At 44.3% G+C, this 22,479-nt stretch overlaps 1 protein-coding gene across 5 annotated transcripts in view; it reads left to right on the top strand.

Moving 5' to 3' along the window:
• LOC117977803 (histidine-rich glycoprotein-like) overlaps positions 1 to 18,901 on the top strand; it is a 139,207-nt gene extending 120,306 nt beyond the window's left edge. For all 5 annotated transcript variants that reach the window (XM_063603452.1, XM_063603450.1, XM_063603453.1 and 2 more), the window contains 2 exons: positions 8,160 to 8,589; positions 9,038 to 18,901. In XM_063603452.1, the coding sequence (XP_063459522.1) occupies positions 16,241 to 17,398 (1,158 nt within the window). In that variant the 5' untranslated portion in view covers positions 8,160 to 8,589; positions 9,038 to 16,240 and the 3' untranslated portion in view covers positions 17,399 to 18,901. The remainder of the gene's footprint in view (positions 1 to 8,159; positions 8,590 to 9,037) is intronic.
• The last annotated feature ends 3,578 nt before the right edge of the window (positions 18,902 to 22,479 follow it).

The following is a 22,479-nucleotide window of genomic DNA, read 5'->3' as shown; positions in this document are numbered from 1 at the left end:
CTGAGTCCACTTTAATCTCGTTTAAGGGTATAGAACTTTCCTTAAAACTTTTGGTCAGGTCTCACTCTCTATGCTGTCTTCCTGCCCCTTCTACAATGTACATACTTTACTGATACATTAATTATGCTATACCAGCCCAGGTTTTTATTTCTATATCATTTTATATCATCATCATTTCTCTTAGAGCTTAGTTCATTTATTTATTCAGTCTTTCCACAATATAATTGTATGTCATATAATTTCATATTTATTTTCATTGGTGTTTATATATCTTTTCTGTAAAAATGGAGGCTTTCTAAATAAATCTTCATTAATGTTGAAAGAACAAGGTTTCATGTCTTGGTCTCAGCCAAAAGGAGTTCCCCACATTACCAGGAGTGAAATAAACACTTGCATTGTTGCATTAGATATTCTTACAGAGAAAGAGAACCATGAGTAATGGAAAATTGCTAACTTTGCCTCAGGGAGACCAGGCTGATTCACTGAGAAAGTCTGAATTGGTTTAGAAAGCATAGTTCTGAGTTTTCTAGAAGGACAAAAGTTAGAGTAGGGCATAAGAAGTAATGCCCATATCAAAAAATTAGAAATATCTCAAATTAACCACCTAACATCACAACTGAAAGAATTAGAGAAGCAAGAACTCAACCACGAAGCTTATAGAAGACAAGAAATAACTAAAATCAGAGCTGAATTGAAGGAAATTGAGACATGAAAAACTGTTCAAAAGATCACTTAATCAAGGTTTTTGGAAAAAATTAATAAGATAGATAGGGCACTAGCTAGATTAATAAAGAAGAAAAGAGAGAAGATTCAAATAAATAAAATTAGAAATGATGAAGGGAATGTTACCACTGACCCCAGAGAAATAAAAATAACAACCAGAAACTACTATGAGCACCTCTATACACACAAATTAGAAACATTAGAAGAGATTAATAAATTCCTGGACACATATACTCTCTCAAGACAGAACCAGGAAGAAATTCAGTCTCTGAGCAGACAAATTATGAGCTCCAAAAATTGAATCCATAATAAATAGCCTATCAACACCCCCCCAAAAAAACCCAGGACCTGATAGATTAATAAATTTTAACAGATGTACAAAGAAGAGCCAGTACCAGTCCTACTGAAACTATTTCAAGAAATAGAGGAGGAGGGACTCCTCCCCAACTTGTTCTACGAAGCCAGAATCATCCTGATACCGAAGCCTGGAAGTGACACAACAAAAGAAGAAAACTTCAGGCCAGTATCCTTGATGAACATCCATTCAATAATCCACAACAAAATACTTGCAAACTGAATCTAGCAACACATCAAAAGGCTAATTCACCATAATGAAGTAAGCTTCTTCCCTGGAATGGAAGGTTGGTCCATCATGGGCAAATCAATAAAATGTGATTCATAACATAAATTAAACTAAAGGTAAGAACCACGTGATTGTCTCAATAGATGTAGAAAAGGCTTTCAGTAAAATTCAACAAAGCTTCATGTTAAAAATTCTCAATAAATGAGGTATCAAAGGAACATACCTCAAAATAATAAAGGCCACCTATGACAAACTCACAGCCAACATTATACTAAATGGGCAAAATCTGCTAGCATCCTCCTTGAAACCCGCCCAAGACAAGGATGCCCTCTCTCACCACTCCTATTCAACATAGTATTAGAAGTCCTTTCTGGAGCAATCTGACAAGAGAAAGAAACGAAGGGTATTTAAATAGAAAGAGAAGTCCAACTACGTCTGTTTGCAGACAACATAATTATCTATCTAAACCCTATAGTTGCGACCCAAAAGCTCCTTAAGCTGATAAACAACTTCCACAAAGTTTCAGGACACAAAATCAATGTACAAAATTTGCTAGCATTCCTATACACCAAGAAAAGCCAAACTAAGAGCCAAATCAGAGAGGCAATTTTATTCACAATTTCCACAAAAAGAATAAAGTACATACGAATACAGCTAACCAGGGAGGTGAAAAATCTCTACAATGAAAATTACAAAACACTGCTCAAAGAAGTCAGAGAAGACACAGATAAATGAAAAATCATTCCATGTTAATGGAGAGAAATAATTAATATCATTTAAATGGTTGTTCTGCCCAAGGCTATTCCTATTAAACTACCAATGACATGCTTCATGGAAGTAGAAAAAAGCTATTCAAAAATTCATATAGAACCAAGAAAGAACCTAAGTAGCCAAGGCAATCCTAAGCAAAAAGAACAAAGCTTGAAGCATCACATTACCCGACTTCAAACTATACTACAGCAGTATAGTAACCAAAACAGCATGGTACTAGTACAAAAACAGACACATACACCAGTGGAACAGAATAGAGAGGTTAGAAGTAAGACCACATACCTACAACTATCTAATCTTTGACAAAGCTGGCAAAAACAAGCAATGGGGAAAAGATTCCCTATTCAACAAATGGTGCTGGGATAATTGGCTAGCGATATGCAGAAGATTGAAGTTGGACTTCTTCCTTATACCATAAGCAAAAATCACTGAAGATGGATTAAATACTTAAATGTAAAACACAAAACTATAAAAGCCCTGGAAGACAGCATAGACAATACCATCCTGGACATAGAAAGAGGCAAAGATTTCATGATAAGACATCAAAAACAACAAATACAACTATTGACAAGTGGGATCTAATTAAACTTAAAAGCTTCTGCTCAGCAAAAGAAATTATCAAGAGAGTGAACAGACAACATATAGAATGAGGAAAAATATTTACAAACTATGTATCTGACAAAGATCTAATATTCAGTATAAGGAACTTAAATTTACAAGAGAAAAACAAAAAACCCTATTAAAAAGTGGCCAAAGCCCTGACTTCTGAATGGCACTTCTGGACCCAGCCAGGGACTGAGGGATCTCACTGCCCTAAAGAAAAGAACACAGGCCTGTCTGGCTTTGCCAACTGCTAATTGTAGAGACCAAAGGCCTTGAGTGAACATAGGCAGTCGTCAGAAAGTGCATGCAGCAGGACTTCAGCAAGACCCGTGCTGTGCTAGCTTCAGGTCTGATCCAGGGCATCATAGTGGTGGTGGCCAGGGGTGCTTGTGTCTTTCTTCTCCCAGCTTTAGGTGGCTTAGAACAGAGAGAAAGACTCTGTATCTTTGAGAGAAAATAAGGGTAGGGAAAAAGAGTCTCTGGCTAGTAATCCAGAAAATTCTCCTGGATCTTGTTGAAGGCTGTCAGGGAGGTACTTCTCTGAGTCTGGAAGAATTGCAGCATTATTGGGTATAAGGTGCCCCATAAAGCAGATATGGCTTAGATCACAACACCCAACTCTTTTCAAATATGTGAAAAGCCTTCCCATGAAAGACAGCTACAAATAAGCCCAGACAATGAAGACTACAATAAATACTCACCTTTTCTCTCTTTAAATTTTATTTTTTAAACCTCTCATATGGTGCTGCATGCCCAAGATTTTAATGTCCAGACACTGAAGAACATCTACTAGCATCAACACCATCCAGGAAAACATGACCTCACCAAGTGAACTAAATAAGGCACTGGGGACAAATCCTGGAGAAAAAGAGATATGTGATGTTTCAGACAGAGAATTCAAAATAGCTGTATTTAAAAAAAAAAAACTGAAAGAAATTTAAGATAGCAAAGTAAAGAAATTCCAAATTTTATCAGCTAAACTCAACAAAGATATTGAAATAGTTACAGCAAATAAAGCAGAAATTCTGAGCTGAAAAATGCAATTGGCATGCTGAAGAATGCATTAGAGCCATGTAATAGCAGAATGGATCAAGCAGAAGAAATAGTGAGCTTGAAGACAGGCTCTTTGAAAATACATAGAAGAGAAAAAAGAAAAAGAATAAAAACAACAAATCATGCGGACAGGATCTAGAAAATAGCCTCACAAAGACAGATCTAAGAGTTATTTGTTTTAAAGAAGATGTAGAGAAAGAGGCAGGGGAGGATCTAGAAAATAACCTCACAAAGACAGATCTAAGAGTTATTGGTTTTCAAGAAGATGTAGAGAAAGAGGCAGGGGTAGAAAAATTTATTCAAAGGGATAATAACACAGAACTTTCCAAACCTAGAGAAAGATATCCATATCCACCTACAAAAATGTTATAGAACATTAAGAAGATTTAACACAAAAAAGACTACTTCAAAGCATTCAATAGATCTTCCAAAAGTCAAAGATAAAGAAAAGTTCTAAACGAAGAAAGAGAAAAGGAACAAATAACATACTGGGGAGCTCCAACACGTCTGGCAGCAGACTTTACAGTGGAAACTATACTGGCCAGGAGAGAGAAGCAATAAATATTTAAAGTATTAAAGGAAAAAAACTTTTACCTTAGAACAGAATATACAGTGAAAATTTTCTTCAAATAAAAAGAAATACTGACTTTTTCAGACAAACAAAAGCTGAAGTATTTTATGAATACCATACCTGTCCTAAAGTAATGCTAAAGGGAGTACTTCAGTCAGGAAGAAAAGGACATTAACGAGCAATGAATGATCACCTAAAGGTAAAAAAAAAATCCTCACTGCTAATAGGATACAAAACAAAACAGAATATTATAACACTATAGCTGTGTGGTGTGCAAACTACTCTTACTCAAAGTAGGAATACTAAAGAATATCCAATCAAAAGTAATAACTACAACATTTCAAGACATAGCACAATAAAATATAAATAGAAGCAACAAAAAGTTACAAAGTTAAGGGATGAGCATGACCCGTCCTGAGCCGGCAGATGTGGTGGAAGCCCCGGAGCTCGGGAGCTCGCGCAAGGACTGGAGCGTGGGCTGAAAGGAGGCCGCCCCGAGAGCCGGAAGCCTGGGCAGGGGACGGAGGCCTCCGGCGCCCCCCAGCAACAGCAGGGCGGCACCACATTGGTCCTTCGCCAGGTCTGGCCGCCGGTGACGGCGGGACGCTCTGGGAGGCCGGCGGTGCTCGGGTGTAGAGGGAGACAGCTGCCTGGGGGCACCGGCCAGCGCCTCTGGGGGTTCCGGATCAGAGACCCGCGGTCCTGGGATGGCGGTGACGCCTGGAGTCGTGCGTGTGTTGCTGGGCCGGGCTCTTGGGGCAGCCAGGCGCCCCTGCTGGCGTCTAGGCTACACCACCCTGAATGCGCCCGCTCGCCTCTGATTTGTTGAAGCTAAGCAGGGTCGGTCCTGGTTAGTACTTGGATGGGATTCCGCCTGGTAATAGCCGGTACGGTAGGCTTTTGGCTTCCCGCTCTCTCCCTCTTTCCCCCTTTTGTTTCCGTGCTTCCCAACCGCCCCCCGACTCTGCTTCCCCTTGACCGCCCCCGCTCCCCAGCCGAAGCCCAGGACCTCCTCCTGAAGATCCACCACTGCAGCACCGCCAGGCAGCAGCATCCCACCTCTTCTGACTCGCGGCAACCCCACCAGGAGCCCGACTCCAACCCGGGCAGGATGGGACTGACCCCGAGGGCGCAGGCGTGGGTCCCCTGAGGTCCCGGGTGTCTTCACACTCCCCGGACTCCCAGGCAATTCTATTCATTCATCCAGCGACGCTGCAACCGTCCAAGCCGGGGGAAGGGGCGGGCAGGGGCAGTGGGTCCCACAGACCCCAGCCAAGACCTCCGCTCCAGAACCCGTGGGCTGCTTTCCCCAGGGGAAGGACATTGTCTTCGCCAGCCACGAGGAAATCCGTCCCTGTGCACCCGGTTTCCCAATGCCACTGACTTCCTGTGAACTCCAGTTCCTGAGGAGAGGAGAGAGACCCAGGCCTCGCCCCATGGACAAGCTTGGCACCACGGCTCCCTCCAGACAAACGAGCACACTCTACAAATCTCGGGGCCCACCGCAACAAGGAGACAGAAAGAAGCAAACAAAGGAAGGACCTTATGAAAGGCACCCACAAAGCAACCAACCAATTCAAGAAAATAAAACACGTCTTAGGACTCCGTTGGTTTTCCCGGGTGGGGGGCCCTGACACCCTGTTCTAGCCCGGCCCAAGCACCCTCCACCCCACCCCGGCCTGCCGAAAGGTGCCCTGTCTACCTGAGCAGAGCCTCCCTCTCCAAGGCTCTGTTGCTGTCACTCTACCACTCCCTCACCCTCTCCCTTTCTCTACTTCCCACTCCACCTTGCGCTCTACTGTGGCGCTCTCTCTTCCCCCTTCTCTCTCTCTCCTCCCCCCTTCTCTGTCTCTCTCTCTCTATCGCTGTCTCTCTCTCTCCTGGTTCTGTTTCTCCATCGCTCTCTCCCTTGCTCTCCTTCTGTAGCAGGAGGAGCTGCAAACAAAACCTCTCAGACACCGAGTTGTAGAAGGAGGGGCTTTGTTCAGCTAGGAGCATCGGCAGACTCACGTCTCCAAAAACCTAGCTCTCTGAATGAGCAATTCCTGTCCCTCTTAATGGCTTACAACTCTAAGGGGGTCCGCGTGAGAGGGTCGTGATGGATTGTGGAAGCAGAGGGTACGTGACTGGGGGCTGCATGCACCGGTAATTAGATCAGAAAAAAACGGGACAGGGATTTTCACAGTGCTTTTCTATACAATGTCTGTAATCTATAGATAACATAACCGAGTAGGTCAGGGGTCGAAGTGGAGGCAGAAATTGGGCATAAGACAATATGAGGGGTGGTCTCCCTTCAAGCTATCTGTGTCTGTGTCTGTGTCTTTGTGTGTCCATGTGTGTGTGCCCGGGTGTGGTGTGTCTGTGTCCGTGTGTGTGTGTCTGCCCGCGTGCACCCGTGTGTATCCGTGTGTGTGTCAGGGTGGGTTTGCTCGTGGTAGTGGTGGGGTGTGTCTGGGTGTCCGTCAGCCCCTCTTTCCCAGGGTGAGGCTGCCGGGGCTCTAGTGCTGGCGTGGGGCAAAGCAGAGCCTTCCTGCCCCGTTGGCCACGGCGGGTCCTTGTCGGAACAAGCGACGATTGTGTAGGCGTTGTAAGAAAAATGGCCCGCGGGGCTGGGCCGTCTGTTCGCCCCGGTCAGCCCTGGCGGCTGTGGGTGTGTGGGGCAAGAGGGGGCCTTGAAGGAGGGGCAGCAAGGAATCCAAAATAATTTTTCCGCGGCAAGGCGGAGGACCGGAGGGGACCCCAGGACAGTGGGCCCTGGGCCCTGACGCCTCGGAGCACACCCCTTCCTGAGCGGGCCCCAGGTGTTGGAAGCTCTGGAGCTCGAGAGCCGGGGGAAGGCCTGGAGTGTCAGCGAGAGGGGGGCCACCTGGAGAGTCCAGAGCCCTGGCAGGGGAGGGAGGCTTCTGGTGCCTAGGCGGTCTCGCACGTGATCTGGCTGCTGGCGACAGCGGGACGCTCTGGGAGGTCAGCGGAAAGCGCAGCGCGGTGACTGGTGGTGCTTGGGCGTAGAGAGGGAGAGCCGCCCGGCCAGGGGCAAGTGGCTCTGAGGTGCCTGATCCCAGCCTTGTGGCCCCGGGTTGCTGGTGACGCCTGGAATCAAGCGGGCATAGTTGGACTGGACTCTTGGGCTAGCCAGGCGCCACTGCCATTGTCTACGGCCACACCACACGGAAAACGAGAGAGACCCAAGCCGCGACCCGTGGGCACGCTCAGCGCCACTGCTCCTGCCAAAGTGAGGGGCGCACTCTACAACTTTCAGGGCCCACAGCACCAAGAGGACAGGGAGGAGCCAACAAAGGAATGAGGCTATGAAACGTACCCCCAAAGCAACCAACCAATCCAAGTAAAAACACGTCTCAGGGCTCTGTTGGTTTTCCCGCGTGGGTGGCCCTGCCTCCCTGTTCCAGCCCGTCCCAGACACCCTCCACCCTACCCTGGCCAAAGGGGCCCCTGTCTACCAGATAGAGCCTCCCTCTCCAAGGCTCTGTTGCTCTCCCTCTCTAGCTCCCTCACCCTTTCCCTTTCTCTACTTCCCTCTCCACCTTGCTCTCTCTCAATCTCCCCGGTTCCTCTGTGTCTCTCTCTCGATCGCTGTTTCTCTCTCCTTCCGTTTCTATCTCTCCATCCCTCTGTCCCTTGCTCTCCTTCAAGCTGTCTGTGTCTTTCTGTGTCTGTGTGTGTGCTTGTGTTCCCGCGCGTGCGCCCATGTGTGTCTGTGTATTTGGGAGTGGGTTTGCTAATGATTGTGGTGGGTGAGTCTGGATGTCCATCAGTACCTTAGTCCTGGGATCAGGCTGCCAACTCTATTGCCAGCGCGTGGGTGTCACAGTTGCTGTGATATTCTCATACATGCAGGTGTGTGGATCTCGTTCATTTTCACGTAGACAACGAGAGCGAAACCACAGAGAAAAGAAACATCCCGTGCATCACGGCCTGACGATGGATTCCTGTTTCCTGCAAAATGGGGAGTCTCCAATATAGCCTGTTTGAAAACCGGAAAGGAGAGCACTGACACAATGCTGGTCTTCCACGCATTCCTGGAAGTTTCTGGGACCCCACAGAGCACGGGAAACAAACAGTCAACATGGTCACGCTTTCAGAGGGCAGAAACTTGAGCAACAGGAATCTTTGCAGAGGGCAAAGAAACGTGGAATCCAGAATCACGCTTCAGTTGGCCTAAGTGTGACTCCTGTGTGGATGGGACTATCCGCCTCGCGCTCTGTTGCAGGGCTCAACGTGGGGATATGTCATCTGTGAACCATGTGGATGAAAAACAGACAACCAGGTGAGTCTCGGCTCATTGCTCTCTGGGGAATTCGCTCATTCGGAAACGGAATTGGTCTGAATTGCTCTGGGATGAAGTAACCCAGGCTGGCGATCCAGAGGGCTGCTGAGCGCCCCACCGGCCAACGGGGCTGTGGGCCCAGCACTTAGCCCGCACTGGGCACCCTACATTTTCCCGGAGTGCTGGGTCCTGTTGGTTCTGGAGGCAGAAGACCGTTTTTCTCTCTGCCTTCCGTTCTCTGTTTCTTGCTCCTTTTGTCCCTCGGTCCATCCTTCCCTCTGTTCTTCCTTCCCTCCCCCGGTTTTTTTCTCCCTTTCTCCCTCCCTCCCTCTTTCTCTCCCTTCCAGGGTCCCTCCTTCCACCCATTCTTTCCTAGCTCCATCCTTCCATCTCACTTTGTCTCCGTTCCTTTCCTCATCTCTGCCTGCCTTCCGTCTTGCCTGGAAAGGGCAGCACCTCGGTTTGCACGCGGTCTCGGGTCTACATTTAGTTGCAAGGCGCTCCATGGTGCTGGCAAGGAGGCTGGCGGGACAACGGTTGGCAAGTGATGGAGAGCGAAGAGACAGAGGAGGCGAGCCGCAGAAAGGACTGGCCTGGCTTCTGCCCCGGCCCAGTGTTTCTCGGACTGAGGTCTCCGCCAACCCGATTGAAGAACGCGGGGGAAAAAGGAATGAGAGCTCCGCCTGGGCTAGTTAGAAAACCTAGGCTGCTGCCTGGAAACCCGCGCATGCGCAGTAGACAGCCCACTTCCGGGTACCTGGACCGGCCCTGGGATCCCCAGGATGCTCAGGAATTCTTTCCTGTCATTCTTGACAGCCCTCCTCTGTGTGGAGTCTCTCGCTGGACCTGGAACTCAGGGATCCTAGGCAGGTCAGCTGGAAGGGAAGACACGTCTCTCCATACCAAGCCTGAGGTTCACCGCGAAAGAGAGGCCGCCGCTCTGCCCCCACCCCGCCCCAACCCCGCCCCAACCTGCTCCTCCAGCAGAGCCCAGTGTTCATCCTGGCTGAGGAGTGGTTCCAGCAAAGCGGGCTCTTCCACGTCCTTCAGCTCCCCCAGTAGCGCCGGATCTAGGAAATGTTGTGCCTTTTGCTGAAACTCTGGGGTTGACAGGAGCTCATCTAACAGGCTGGAGGTGAGTGCAGACGAGCTCCCCGGCTCCTGGAGCGGTTGAGAGGAGCCTGGATGGCTGGCATCTGTTCTTGACGCGGAGGCCGCGGGTCGCGATCTCCGGAGGTAGAGGTGCCCCGTCTTCGGGTTCCCACGTCGCCCTGGCGACCTGGGGCTCCAGCCCCACTACGGATTCTGGTGGGACGTGGATGGCACAAGCACACCTTGCCCCTGTGACTCAGCTTGAGGGGGCCCAAAATGAGCACGCGCCCAGCAGGCCCTCGCGCAGCGGTTTCTGGTCTTCCTGTCATTTGTTGGGGTGCGGAGGCCACCAGGGAGTCTGAGGATGGGACAGCCCCAGTTCCGGAGGAACCAGGGCAGGGAACACAAAGCCCCACATGCTCGGGCAGGTTGGGAGAGTCCTTCTGCCTGCGCAGCCTGGCTGGGCTGGAGCAGGGGGATGGCCCTTGCTGCCTGGCTCACGAAAGCCCCCTGTGGGAGAGCCCCAGGCGCGCAGGGCATGTGCGGTGTCGGAAGCACCGTTCCCCATGCCCTGTTGTGGGTGAACTCTATAGAGGAGGGAGGAGGGTGACACCCACCGGGGGTGCCAATTAGTAACCACAGTGGCCTCAAAGAACTCAAATGAAAGGAAGACTTGCACGTCTTTCACTTGAAGTCCAGAGCTAGAAATGATTAAGCTTAATGAAGATGTAGAATTTTCATAGCTAGAGAGAAGTCAATGCTTGGCTTCAAAACTTCAAAGGATGGGCTGACTCTCTTTGAGGACCACTGCAGCTGGTGACTTTTAAGTTACAGCCCAGTGCTCATTGACCACTCTGAAAATCTCAGGGCCCTTAAGAATTATGCAAAATCTATTCTTTCTGTGCTCTAGACATGGAACATCACTGTCTGGGTGACAGCACATCTGTTAATGGCATGGTTTACTGAATATTTTAATCCCAATATTGAGACCTACTGCTCAGAAAAAAAAGTGATTCCTTTAAAAAGATTGTTGCTTGGCCAGGCATAGTGGCTCACACCTGTAATCCCTGCACTTTGGGAGGCCAAGGATCACCTGAGGTCAGGGGTTCAAGACCAGCCTGGCCAAAATGATGAAACCCCATCTCTAATAAAAATACAAAAAAATTAGCCGGGCATGGTGGTAATACCTGTAATTTCAGCTACTCAGGAGGCTGAGGCAGAAGAATGGCTTGAACTCTGGAGGCGGAGGTTGCAGTGAGCAGAGACCACACCACTGCACTCCAGCCTGGGGAACAAGAGCGAAACTACGTCAAAAAAAATAATAATAATAAAATAAAATAAAAGGAAAGAAAAGGAAAAAGGAAAAAAAAGATTGCTGCTTATTGACAATTCACCTAGCTACCCAGAAGCTTAGATGGAGAGGTACTTGGAAATTAATGTTATTTTCATGGCTGCTAATACAATATTTACCTTCAGCCTGTGGATCAAGGAGTGGTTTTGACTTTCAAGTGTTTTTATTAATTAATAATGCATTTTGCAAAGGTATAGCTATCATAGATAGTGATTTCTTTGATGAATCTGGATAAACTGAATTGAAAACCTTTTGGAAAGGATACACCATTAATCCTTTCATGATATTTGAACCTCCTCCCGTGAATCACAAATGTCCTTAATAGCAATCCTTAAATGCAATTAAGGACATTTGTGATTGATGGGAGGAGGTTGAAATATTAACATTAACAGGAGTTTGGAAGAAGTTGATTCCAGCCCTCATGGATGACTTTGAGGGCTCAGGATATCAGTGGAGGAAGTCCCTGCAGATGTGGTAGAAATCGCAAGACAACTAGAATTAGAATTAGGGCCTTAAGGTGAGATGAAATTGCTGTAAACTCATGATGAAACTTGAACAAATAGGGAGTTGCTTCTTATGAATGAGCAAAGAAAATATTTTCTTGAGATGGAATCTAATCCAGGTGGAGATGCTACAAACATTGTTGAAATGACAACTAAGGATTTAGAATATTCCATAAACCTAGTTGATAAAGCAGCAGCAGGGTTTGAGAGGGTTTACTCCAATTTTGAAAAAAGTTCTACTGTTAATAAAATGCTGTCAAACAGCATCACATGCTACAGGGAAATATTTTGTGAAAGGAACAAACTTCATTGTTTGAAGAAATTGACACAGGCACCCAACCTTCGGCAGCCCCCACACTGATTAGCCAGCAGTCATCAATATAGAGGCAAGACCCTCACCAGCAAAAAGATTATGACTTGGTGAGGCTCAGATATTCATTAGCATTTTTTAGCACTGATGTATTTTAACTTAAGGTATGTACACAGTTTTTCAGACATGCTATTAATTGCTAATTAATAATTAAATACTCATTAGACTACAATATAGTTTAAGCATAACTTTAATAAGCACTGGGAAACAAAATGTTTATGCAACTAACTTGATTGTAACAGTTGCCTTATTGCAGTGGTCTGGAACCAAACCCACAATATTTCTGAGGTGTGCTTGTAAGTTTTTGGTTGTAACATTTGCCTTATTGCAGTGGTCTGGAACCAAACCCACACTATCTCTGAGGTGTGCTTGTAGATTTTTGGTTGTAACATTTGCCTTCTTGAAGTTGTCTGGAACCAAACCCACAATATCTCTGAGTATGCTTGTAGGTTTTTGGTTGTAACATTTGCCTTATTGAAGTTGTCTGGAACCAAACCCACAATATCTCTGAGTATGCTTGTAGGTTTTTGGTTGTTCTTTGTTTTGAGATGGGGTTTCGCTCTGTCGCCCAGGCCAGAGTGCAGTGGCATGATGATAGCTCACTGCAGCCTCAAACTGCTGGGTCAAGTTATTTTTCTACCACAGCCTCCTGAGTGGCTGGGACTACAGGCATGCAGCACTATGCCTGGATTTTTTTTTTAATACTTTTGTTGTAGAGACGGGATCTCACTATGTTGCCCAGCTGGTCTTGAACTCTGGGGCTAAAGCAATCCAGCCACTTCAGACTCCAAAAGTGCAGCCATTACAGGCTTGAGCCACTGCACCCAGCTTGTCTGAAGTTCTTAAAACAAAAACGGCCAGGTGTGGTGTCTGACGCCTGTAATCCCAGCACTTTGGGAGGCCAAGGCAGGTGGATCACAAGGTCAGGAGTTCGAGACCAGCCTGGCCAAGATGGTGAACCCAGTCTCTACTAAAAATACAAAAATTAGCCGGGCGCAGTGGCGGTCACCTGTAGTCCCTGCTACTTGGGAGGCTGAGGCAGGAGAATCTCTTGAACCCGGGAGGTGGAGATTGCAGTAAGCCGAGATCGTGCCACTGCACTCCTGCCTTGCGACAGAGCAAGATTCCATCAAAAAAAAAGAACAAACGTAATTCAAAAGATTAAAAGTTAAGATAGATTTTTACAAATGTATATATCTACCATTACAGTATCATACAGAATGGTTTTACTGCCGTGAAGTTTCTCTGTTCTCTGTGTATCCATCTCTTCCTTCCCCTTGGTCCATGGCAACCACTGATCTTTCTACTGTTCCCATAGTTTCACCGTTTCCAGAACGTCATATAATTGGAATTGAACAGTACGTAGACTTTTTGGATTGGCTTCTTCTTTTAGCAATATGCATTTAAGTTTCCTCCATGTATTTTTTTGTGGCTTGATAGATCATCTCCTGTTAGCGGTGAATAATATCATATTGCCATTATACTTTTGTCATGACTCAGAAAGTACAATGTGAAGAGTAAATAAGCATGAATGTGCACTGTAAGCTTTGAGTGATACTGAAGGGTCAACGTAGGTTCCTGGTTGTCACAGGTGTGCTCCTGTGAGGCAGGAAGTTGTAGTGGGGAGGCTGTGTGTGGGGAAAGGGACATATGAGAAGTCTTTACTCTCTGCTCCGTTTAGCTGTGAACCTGCACTTCTCTAAAAAATAAAATTAGTTAAAATTAAGAGCAAAAAATTAGAAAAATTAAAACATTACAATGTGTCATATAGTTTTCACATCACAAGACAGAAAAAGACATAATAAAAGAAACTGTAGAAAACAACAAGGATAGGAATAAAAAACATCAGTGATAGAAGGCAGAAGACAGAAACGTGGAGCCAAATACATTATTTTATTTTAATCATTAGTTATACTCATTTATACTAATTTATATTGATTTAACATATTAATTTTGACAAAATGGCATTAAAGGAGGTTTGAGAAATTTGCATGTCACATTCTGGATGAGAGGACTCAATAATATTAACTCTTTAGTTTGCTGTAAATCATTTAAAAATATGCTCAAATTCCAATAAAAATTCCAAGAAAAATATTTTCGAACAAGAAAATGTGATTTTTAAATCCACATATTGAACACACACGAGAGCCAATTTTATAAAATTTACTATGACATATTTAAGATTGTTATTACTATTCAAAATTAAACAAATTTGAAATGGCACAAAAATAAACACATTAATGAAAGAGAAACAAAAACACAGAAATTGAGTGTAATTTTATCTAGTAACGGTAATATTTTAAACCCACAAAACAGAGCCATTTTTCCATTTATGATGTTAAAATATTGGGTAATGATTTGAGAATATAAAATGATAGAATTGAGTCCTAGTCCCACACCTTACATAAAAGTTAATTCCAGTATTAAATGTAAAAAAAAAAAAAAAGAGAGAGAAAAGAAAAGAAAATTAGATGTACCTTTGTTTTATGACCTTGAGAATGAATGAATGTCTTCTAAAATCAAAATTGCAAACAGAAACTATATAAAAAGGAATAAACCTAACGTACCTAAAACGTACATTCTTACACATTTCAACACCAAGTAAATAGCACAAAACAAACTGGGGACATTTTTACAACAATTATGTTAGATGAAAGTTAAAATCCTTATGACATATACAATGTATAAAACAGTATTATTACCACTATTATTAATACCATTATGATTACCTGGTCTTCCTACGCACCAGTCCTCTTCCGGTGCCCTATGGTGAAACAGAGCCCTCCGTCTCTGGCCACAGTGAGGGATCCATCAGGAACCCTGCCTAAGCCCTCAGAGGGTGTGAGCCAAACCAGGACATCACATTCCCTCCTGCAATGACGCAGATATCCACTCACGACAGAGATTTGGTACCTCTCTGGAAAAGCTGTGTAACAATTATTGCAGAAACTTGTTTCTTATGTTCCCAGACACATGGAGAAAGCTGGTCTGGAAGACTGATGCCCACATGCTAAGAGAAGCAGTCACTCATAACACACACTGCACACACCACACCATGTGCACACGCACACACACCCCACACACAGACACCACACAAACAGCACACACACCATATGCACACGTGAAGGGGTGGCCTGCCCCTCCACACTTGTGGGCGTTTCTCATCGGGTGGAACAAGAGACTTGAGAAAAGAGACACAGAGACGAAGTATAGAGAAAGAAAAGTGGGCCCAGGGGAATGGCGGTCAGCATACGGAGGACCCACGCCGGCACCAGTCTCTCAGTTCCCTTAGTATTTATTGATCATTATCAGGCGTTTCTCAGAGAGGGGGATGTGGCAGGACAACAGGGTAATAGTGGAGAGAAGGTCAGCAGGAAAACATATGAACAAATGTCTCTGCATCATAAACAAGGTAAAGAAAAAAGTGCTGTGCTTTTGATGTTCATATACATAAACATCTCAATGCCTTAAAGAGCAGTATTGTTGCCAGCATGTCCCACCTCCAGCCCTAAGGCAGTTTTCCCCTATCTCAGTAGATGGAATATACAACTGGGCTTTACACTGAGATATTCCATTGCCCAGGGACAAGCAGGAGACAGATGCCTTCCTCTTATCTCAACTGCAAAGAGGCCTTCCTTTTTACTAATCCTCCCCAGCACAGAACCTTTATAGGTGTCAGGCTGGGGGATGGTCAGGTCTTTCCCTTCCCATGAGACCATATTTCAGACTATCACATGGGGAGAAACCTTGGACAATACCTGGCTTTCCTAGGCAGAGTTCCCTGTGGCCTTCCGCAGTGTTTTGTGTCCCTGGGTACTTGAGAGTAGGGAGTGGTGATGACTCTTAACAAGAATGCTGCCTTCAAGCATTTGTTTAACAAAGCACATCCTGCACAGCCCTTAATCCATTTAACCTTGACTTGACACAGCACATGTCTCAGGGAGCACAGGGTTGGGGGTACGGTTACAGATTAACAGCCTCTCAAGGCAGAAGAATTTTTCTTAGTACAGAACAAAATGGAGTCTCTTATGTCTACTTCTTTCTACATAGACACAGTAACAGTCTGATCTTTTTCTTTTCCCCACACACACGCATACACACCCCACAGACACCGCACACACTGCACACACACCCCAGACACCACACCCACTGCACACACCACACCATATGCACACACACAACCCAGACACCATACACACTGCACATACCTCATGAGCACATGCACACACATCACACAGACACCACACACTGCACACACACCATGTGCACACACACCACACACACACTGCACACACACCATGTGCACAAACACACCACACACACTGCACACACACCATGTGCATGCATACACACCCCACACTGCACACGCACACACCCCAGAGACTACACACCGCACACACCACTCCATGTGCACACACACCCCACACACAGACACCACACACTGCACACACAGCCCACCACACTGCACATGCCACACCGTGTACATGCACACACCACACACACACCACACACAGTGTACACAAGCACACATGCCCCACACATACACCACACAGACACCACACACACTGCACACAGCACACCATGCATACACGCACACACACCCCCACACACCACACATACTGCACACATACCACGTACACACACACCCGACACAGACATCACACACTGCACACACACCATGTATACATGCACACAAACCCCCAAAATCACACACACCACACACCATGTGCACACGCACACACCCCACCACAGACACATACACTGCACACAGACCAGGTGCACACACGCACACCCCGATACACCACACACACACCATGTGCACACACACACCCCAGACACCACACACACTGCACACACACCATGTGCACATGCACACACATCCCCACACCACACTGCACAATTTGCACACACGCATACCCCCCACACACCGCACACACTACACCACACACAAGAATCTACTACACACACAACATACACATGCAGCACCACACACACCCCATACTCCCCACACACATCAAACACACGCCCCACACATACTCCCCACACACTGCACACGTATATGTAGCACCACACACACAGAGCACACACATCACGTACACACCACACATACTGTGCACACACACACCACACATTCTACACTCATCACACATCAAACACTACACACAGTACACACACATCCAGCACCATACACACACACATCACATAAACCACAAACTGCACACACATATATCATACGCACACCACACCACACGTAGTACACACCCACCACACACACATACACCACAAACACAGCAGATATACACACCATGCACCACCCACAAACTACACACAGTATACACACATAACACCCACAATACACACTACACACACATATACATACCCCATGAACCTACTACACACACAGACCACATACACACACCATACATACACATCACACACATACACCTGCGCACACCTCACAGCATACATACAATCCTCACTTTTAGAAATTAATTTGGCTTTTAAGGAGCCTGGATAGTAAAGTATTTTATTGGCATTTGAATGAACCAAAAAAATGCATATAAATACACAAGAGTAACTATAAGGGCAAAAGTAGTACTTTCGAAATCACAACATTAGATTAAACCATGTAAATTTTTTATTGTTTTTAAAAAATCGAGTCTTTCTCATCTTACGATAAATTATTTACCAGAGTAAATAAGCTTCTTACTGAGGTCAAAAGACTTTCTGGAAAAACTTCTCCTTGATGAAATTGCACTTAAAACATCACTTCCATCATGAAGTATTTAAGATGGTCTTGGTCCTTTTCCTGTTATGTGGAATCGTCAATTCAAATTTTAAAAGTGACGTTGAGATGTTTTTCATCTATTATTTTAAAAACGTTGAAGGCGTTTTTAATTCTGCCTTCAACAGAGATCGACATACCTCTGATTATGATGTAAAACTGAACACGTTACTCTGACAGGCTTTCTTTTCTGCAGCGCAGCTACCATCATTATTAATAAGGATTGAAGGCTTTTACTCCATGCACAATCTGTATTCCCTGCTTTATAAAGAATAGAAATCTAATTCTCACTATGAAGGCAGATAAAAGTAATCCCTTCAACCTATAGATGAATCATTTACCAAAGCACTCAGACTTTAAATAGCATTTATCAAATGTGTCTATATTTCTATGCAGATTCATAGAAAGAACATGTAGTTTAAATCATTGCACATTTTATGCTTTTAATGAGTTGTGATGGTCATTAGTATTTTTATCACATTTCCCCAAAGGTAGGCTAATTACTGTTTTTATTTTCAGCTAGAAATATAAAATGAATTTTCTATTTTTGAAGACTTTGAAACATAATCCTTGGAATATAATATCTGTGTATAATATCTGTGGAAAGCATGAAAGCAACATTCAAACAGTATGCATTTTTTCCAGAATGAAAATTTACTCTACAATAACATTCATCCTTTTTTCCTGATGGGCACATAAAAGTCAACATTTCTGACATTGCTGGACGTTATTTACATTAAACTTGCCTCAGATTCAGGTGTTGCAGAAACTGGACAAGAGGCCACAAGGTACACAATACACACACACACACACACACACACGCACAAAACTTGTATTATTATACTTACCTAAGTGTCTAAAGAGGTGGATAAATATGTTAGATTGCTCCAGAGCAAGGATTTTTATGGGGCCTTTTGGAAAGTATGACTGCAGTTTGAGTGAGATGCCTGTAAGAGATTCAATTTTGCCACTAATGGAGTACCCAATTTTAAAAATACTGACAGAAGGGTCATGAGATAGAAATTTTCACCTAGATCTATTGGAAATATGCTACTAGATTCTGTAGTAAAAAGACTGGTGTGCTAATTGTAAAACACATCTGATATCTAAACCTTTGTTTGTTTTTTACCTGAAATCCTTATGGAGTGATTGTGTATGTCAATTTGAATCTTCCCATCAACAAGATAAATAAATACATAAATAAACAGCCACCTGCCTGTATAAATTAGTTCACCTTTTCTATATTTTGAGGGCAGTGCTTCTCCTCCTTTGACAGCCACAAGTTTCACCCGGGGATCCCTTAAAATGCAAAACCATAGCCCACACTTTGACAAGCTTGGATAAGAGGCCAGAGCTTTGAAATGAGTGTGTAGCTGACTGTGCTAAGATTCTGCTGCTCATTTGGGCACTGGCTCACCATATAAACAAAGCTTAGGACCTCTAGTCCTTGCTGGAAAAGAAATAACACATACATAGGATGTGACTGTGCATATGGAATATCTGTTGTGTTCTGGACATTGTGCTAGACAACAGAGATAAGAAGTCAAATAATCCTTTGTCTCTATCTGAAAAGAGCTTCCTACACACTGGCTTCTGAGGTCTTTGAAACTAGATTCACTTTCAGATTTGATTATTATATTTATGATTTGATATTTTCATTGAACCCCATGATATGACAAAGTTTTCTAGAACCTGCTAGAATAATTGACTTTCCTCTCAGCATTATGAAGCCACTGGGGCACATAAGTAGTTCATTTATGTTTCTATTTAACCAGACTGGAACAACTTGAGCTACTTTTCTAGCCACTTTTGTTTAGAGCTGCTTTTGTTTGTTATTTTTGTTTGTTTTTGAGACAGGTCTCACTCTGTCACCTAGGCTGAAATGCAGTGGTGTGATCGGATCTCACTGCAGCCTCTACCTTCTGGGCTCAAGCAATCCTCTCACCTCAGCCTCCTGAAAAGCTGGGACCACAGGCTCATACCACCATACCCTCCTAATTAAAAATTTTTTTTTGTAGAGACGGTTTTTCCATGTTTCTTAGACTTGTCTCCAACTCTTGAACTTAAGCAATCTGCCTGCCTCAGCCTCCTAAAGTGTAGAGCTGTGTTTTCAGTCTTTTTTTGAGCTGTTTTACAATCCAGCTTTGAATTGATAACTTTGGATTCATTCTGACATTTACAGATTTTACATCCTACTTCACAAGATGCTCATAGCCTTAATCCATTACAGCCGCTGCCTCACATCCATCTCTGCTCATAGCCTTGATCTATTACAGTAGCCACCTCGTCCATCTCTGCTCATAGCCTAAACTTATAGAAGCCAGAGGGAAGAAATGGAAGCCAACGTGAGATCAGAACACACATTTTATAAGAGTATAAGAAATTTAAATATAGCAAAGTATATCATGAAGTTTGTAAAAGATGTGCATGGCTAAAATTTATTCTTAATCAATATATTCTATAAATTGGGAGAAAATATTAAACACATGAAAAATAAGGAACTTGGGCTGGGTGCCGTGGCTGATGCCTGTAATCCCAGCACTTTGGGAGGCCGAGGCTTGCGGATCACATGGTCAGGAGATCAAGACCATCCTGGATAACATGGTGAAACCCCGTCTCTACTAAAAATACAAAAAAATTAGCCAGGGGTGGTGGTGGGTGCCTGTAGTCCCAGCTACTCGGAAGGCTGAGGCGGAAGAATGGCATGAACCCGGGAGGCAGAGCTTGCAGGGAACTGAGATCGCGCCAATGCACTCCAGCCTGGGGACAGAGCGAGACTCCGTCGCAAAAAATAAGAAAGAAAAGTAAGGAACTTTCATCATTAATATATAACTAATATGACAAGAATGTGGTTTATGTTTTTATCTTTGCAAGATTTAGGAACATTTAGTGGAAGGAGGAAGAATTTATAATCATGGGGAGCGTGTATGATACTGGAGGGAGGCTTCTGACAAGGGGGAAATGGCATCACGAGGTATGCTGTGGTCATAGCTATGTGGGAGCGCAGCTAGCTGTGATCTCCCCCATCAAACCCACTGGGCAGTGTTCAGTTACCAACATTGAGATAGAGCTCACCCACCCAGGACAGAAGAGAAAATATACACTGCAGTCAGAAGCCACTGTGTAGGAAGCTCCTTTCAGAAAGAGGCAAGGGATATTTGATTTTTTATCTCTAGTGTCTAGTACAATGTCGAGAACACAACAGACATTCCATATGCACAGTCATATCCTATGTATCTGTATTTCTTTTCCAGCAGGGACTGGAGGTCCTAAGCTTCATTAATATGGTGAGCCAGTGCCCACATGAAGAGTAGGATCTTAGCAATGTCACCTGGACATCCATTTAAATGCTCTTGTCTTAGCTAGTCAAAGTGTGGTCCATGAGTTTGCATTTTAATAAGATTCCAGGGTGAATCTTGTGCATGTTACAGGGAAACACTGTCCTACATCGTATCTGACAGGCTCTCATAGTCGCCATCATCACGGGAATCTTGCACACGTTACAGGGAAGCACTGTCCTACATCATATGTGACAGGCTGTCATAGTCACCATCATCACGGGAATCTTGTGCATGTTACAGGGAAACACTGTCCTACATCATATGTGACAGGCTCAAATAGTCACCATCATCACAAGAATCTTGTGCATGTTACAGGGAAGCACTGTTCTACATAGTATCTGACAGGCTCTCATAGTCACCATCATCATGGGAATCTTGCCCACGTTACAGGGAAGCACTGTCCTACATATGTGACAGGATCTCATAGTTACCATCATCACGGGAATCTTGCACACGTTACAGGGAAGCACTGTCCTACATCATATGTGACAGGCTCTCATAGTCACCGTCATCACGGGAATCCTCTGCATGTTACGGGGAAGCACTGTCCTACATCATATGTGACAGGCTGTCATAGTCATCATCATCACGGGAATCCTGTGCATATTAAAGGGAAGCACTGTCCTACATAGTATCTGACAGGCTGTCATAGTCACCATCACCACGGGAATCTTGTGCATGTTACAGGGAAGCACTGTCCTACATCATATGTGACAGGCTGTCATAGTCACCATCACCAGGGGAAGCTGCATTTAGAGCATTTAACTATATGGGCTCTGAAATCAGATAATTTAGGTTTAAACTTATTTCTACTTCTTACTAAGCAGAGAACTCTGGGGCGAAAACTTTACAAGACCCAGTTTTATCATGTCCAAATTAGAGGCATGGTGAAATTATAGCATTTTGCATAGAATACTGTTTTAAGTATAAAATGAAATAGTAGATAGTAAGCTTCTGCCATACACTGACTGCACAATAAATATTAGTTAATAGTAACTCATTTAATCCTAAGGTCTATAAATTTGTGCACAATAATTTTTTGTGACTACCCAAATTTTCATAATTAGTCTAGATTTAAAATCAAGGAATGTTCTTATGTGTAGTTGGAAATCAATATGACATGCCAAAATTATATGTAAGTATTTTATTGATGGTGGGGATATAATAAATTTACCATCAAAAGAGAGACGATACTCTATATTTGCAGAATCCAGAAAGCTGTCTCTCACATAAGAATTTGCAATTTCTGGGGGAAAAGAAAAAGTTGATTGTGCAAATAAACATTACCATGGAGTCTTCTCTATGGCAACATCAAAAATGAAAGCTGATTCTCATCTTCCTAACAATCTGCAAAGACGAGAGAAACACAACCTACTGAGCATCAAGTTAAAGAAGGAGAGAATTTGAGTGGCACAGGAGGAAATCATGTCACCGCTAGGGAAATCAAT

The sequence above is a fragment of the Pan paniscus genome, chromosome 23 (assembly GCF_029289425.2).
Source record: "Pan paniscus chromosome 23, NHGRI_mPanPan1-v2.0_pri, whole genome shotgun sequence".
Lineage (NCBI taxonomy): Eukaryota > Metazoa > Chordata > Mammalia > Primates > Hominidae > Pan > Pan paniscus.
Note: the sequence above shows the minus strand (reverse complement) of the source record. Positions and strands in the feature narration are given on the sequence as shown.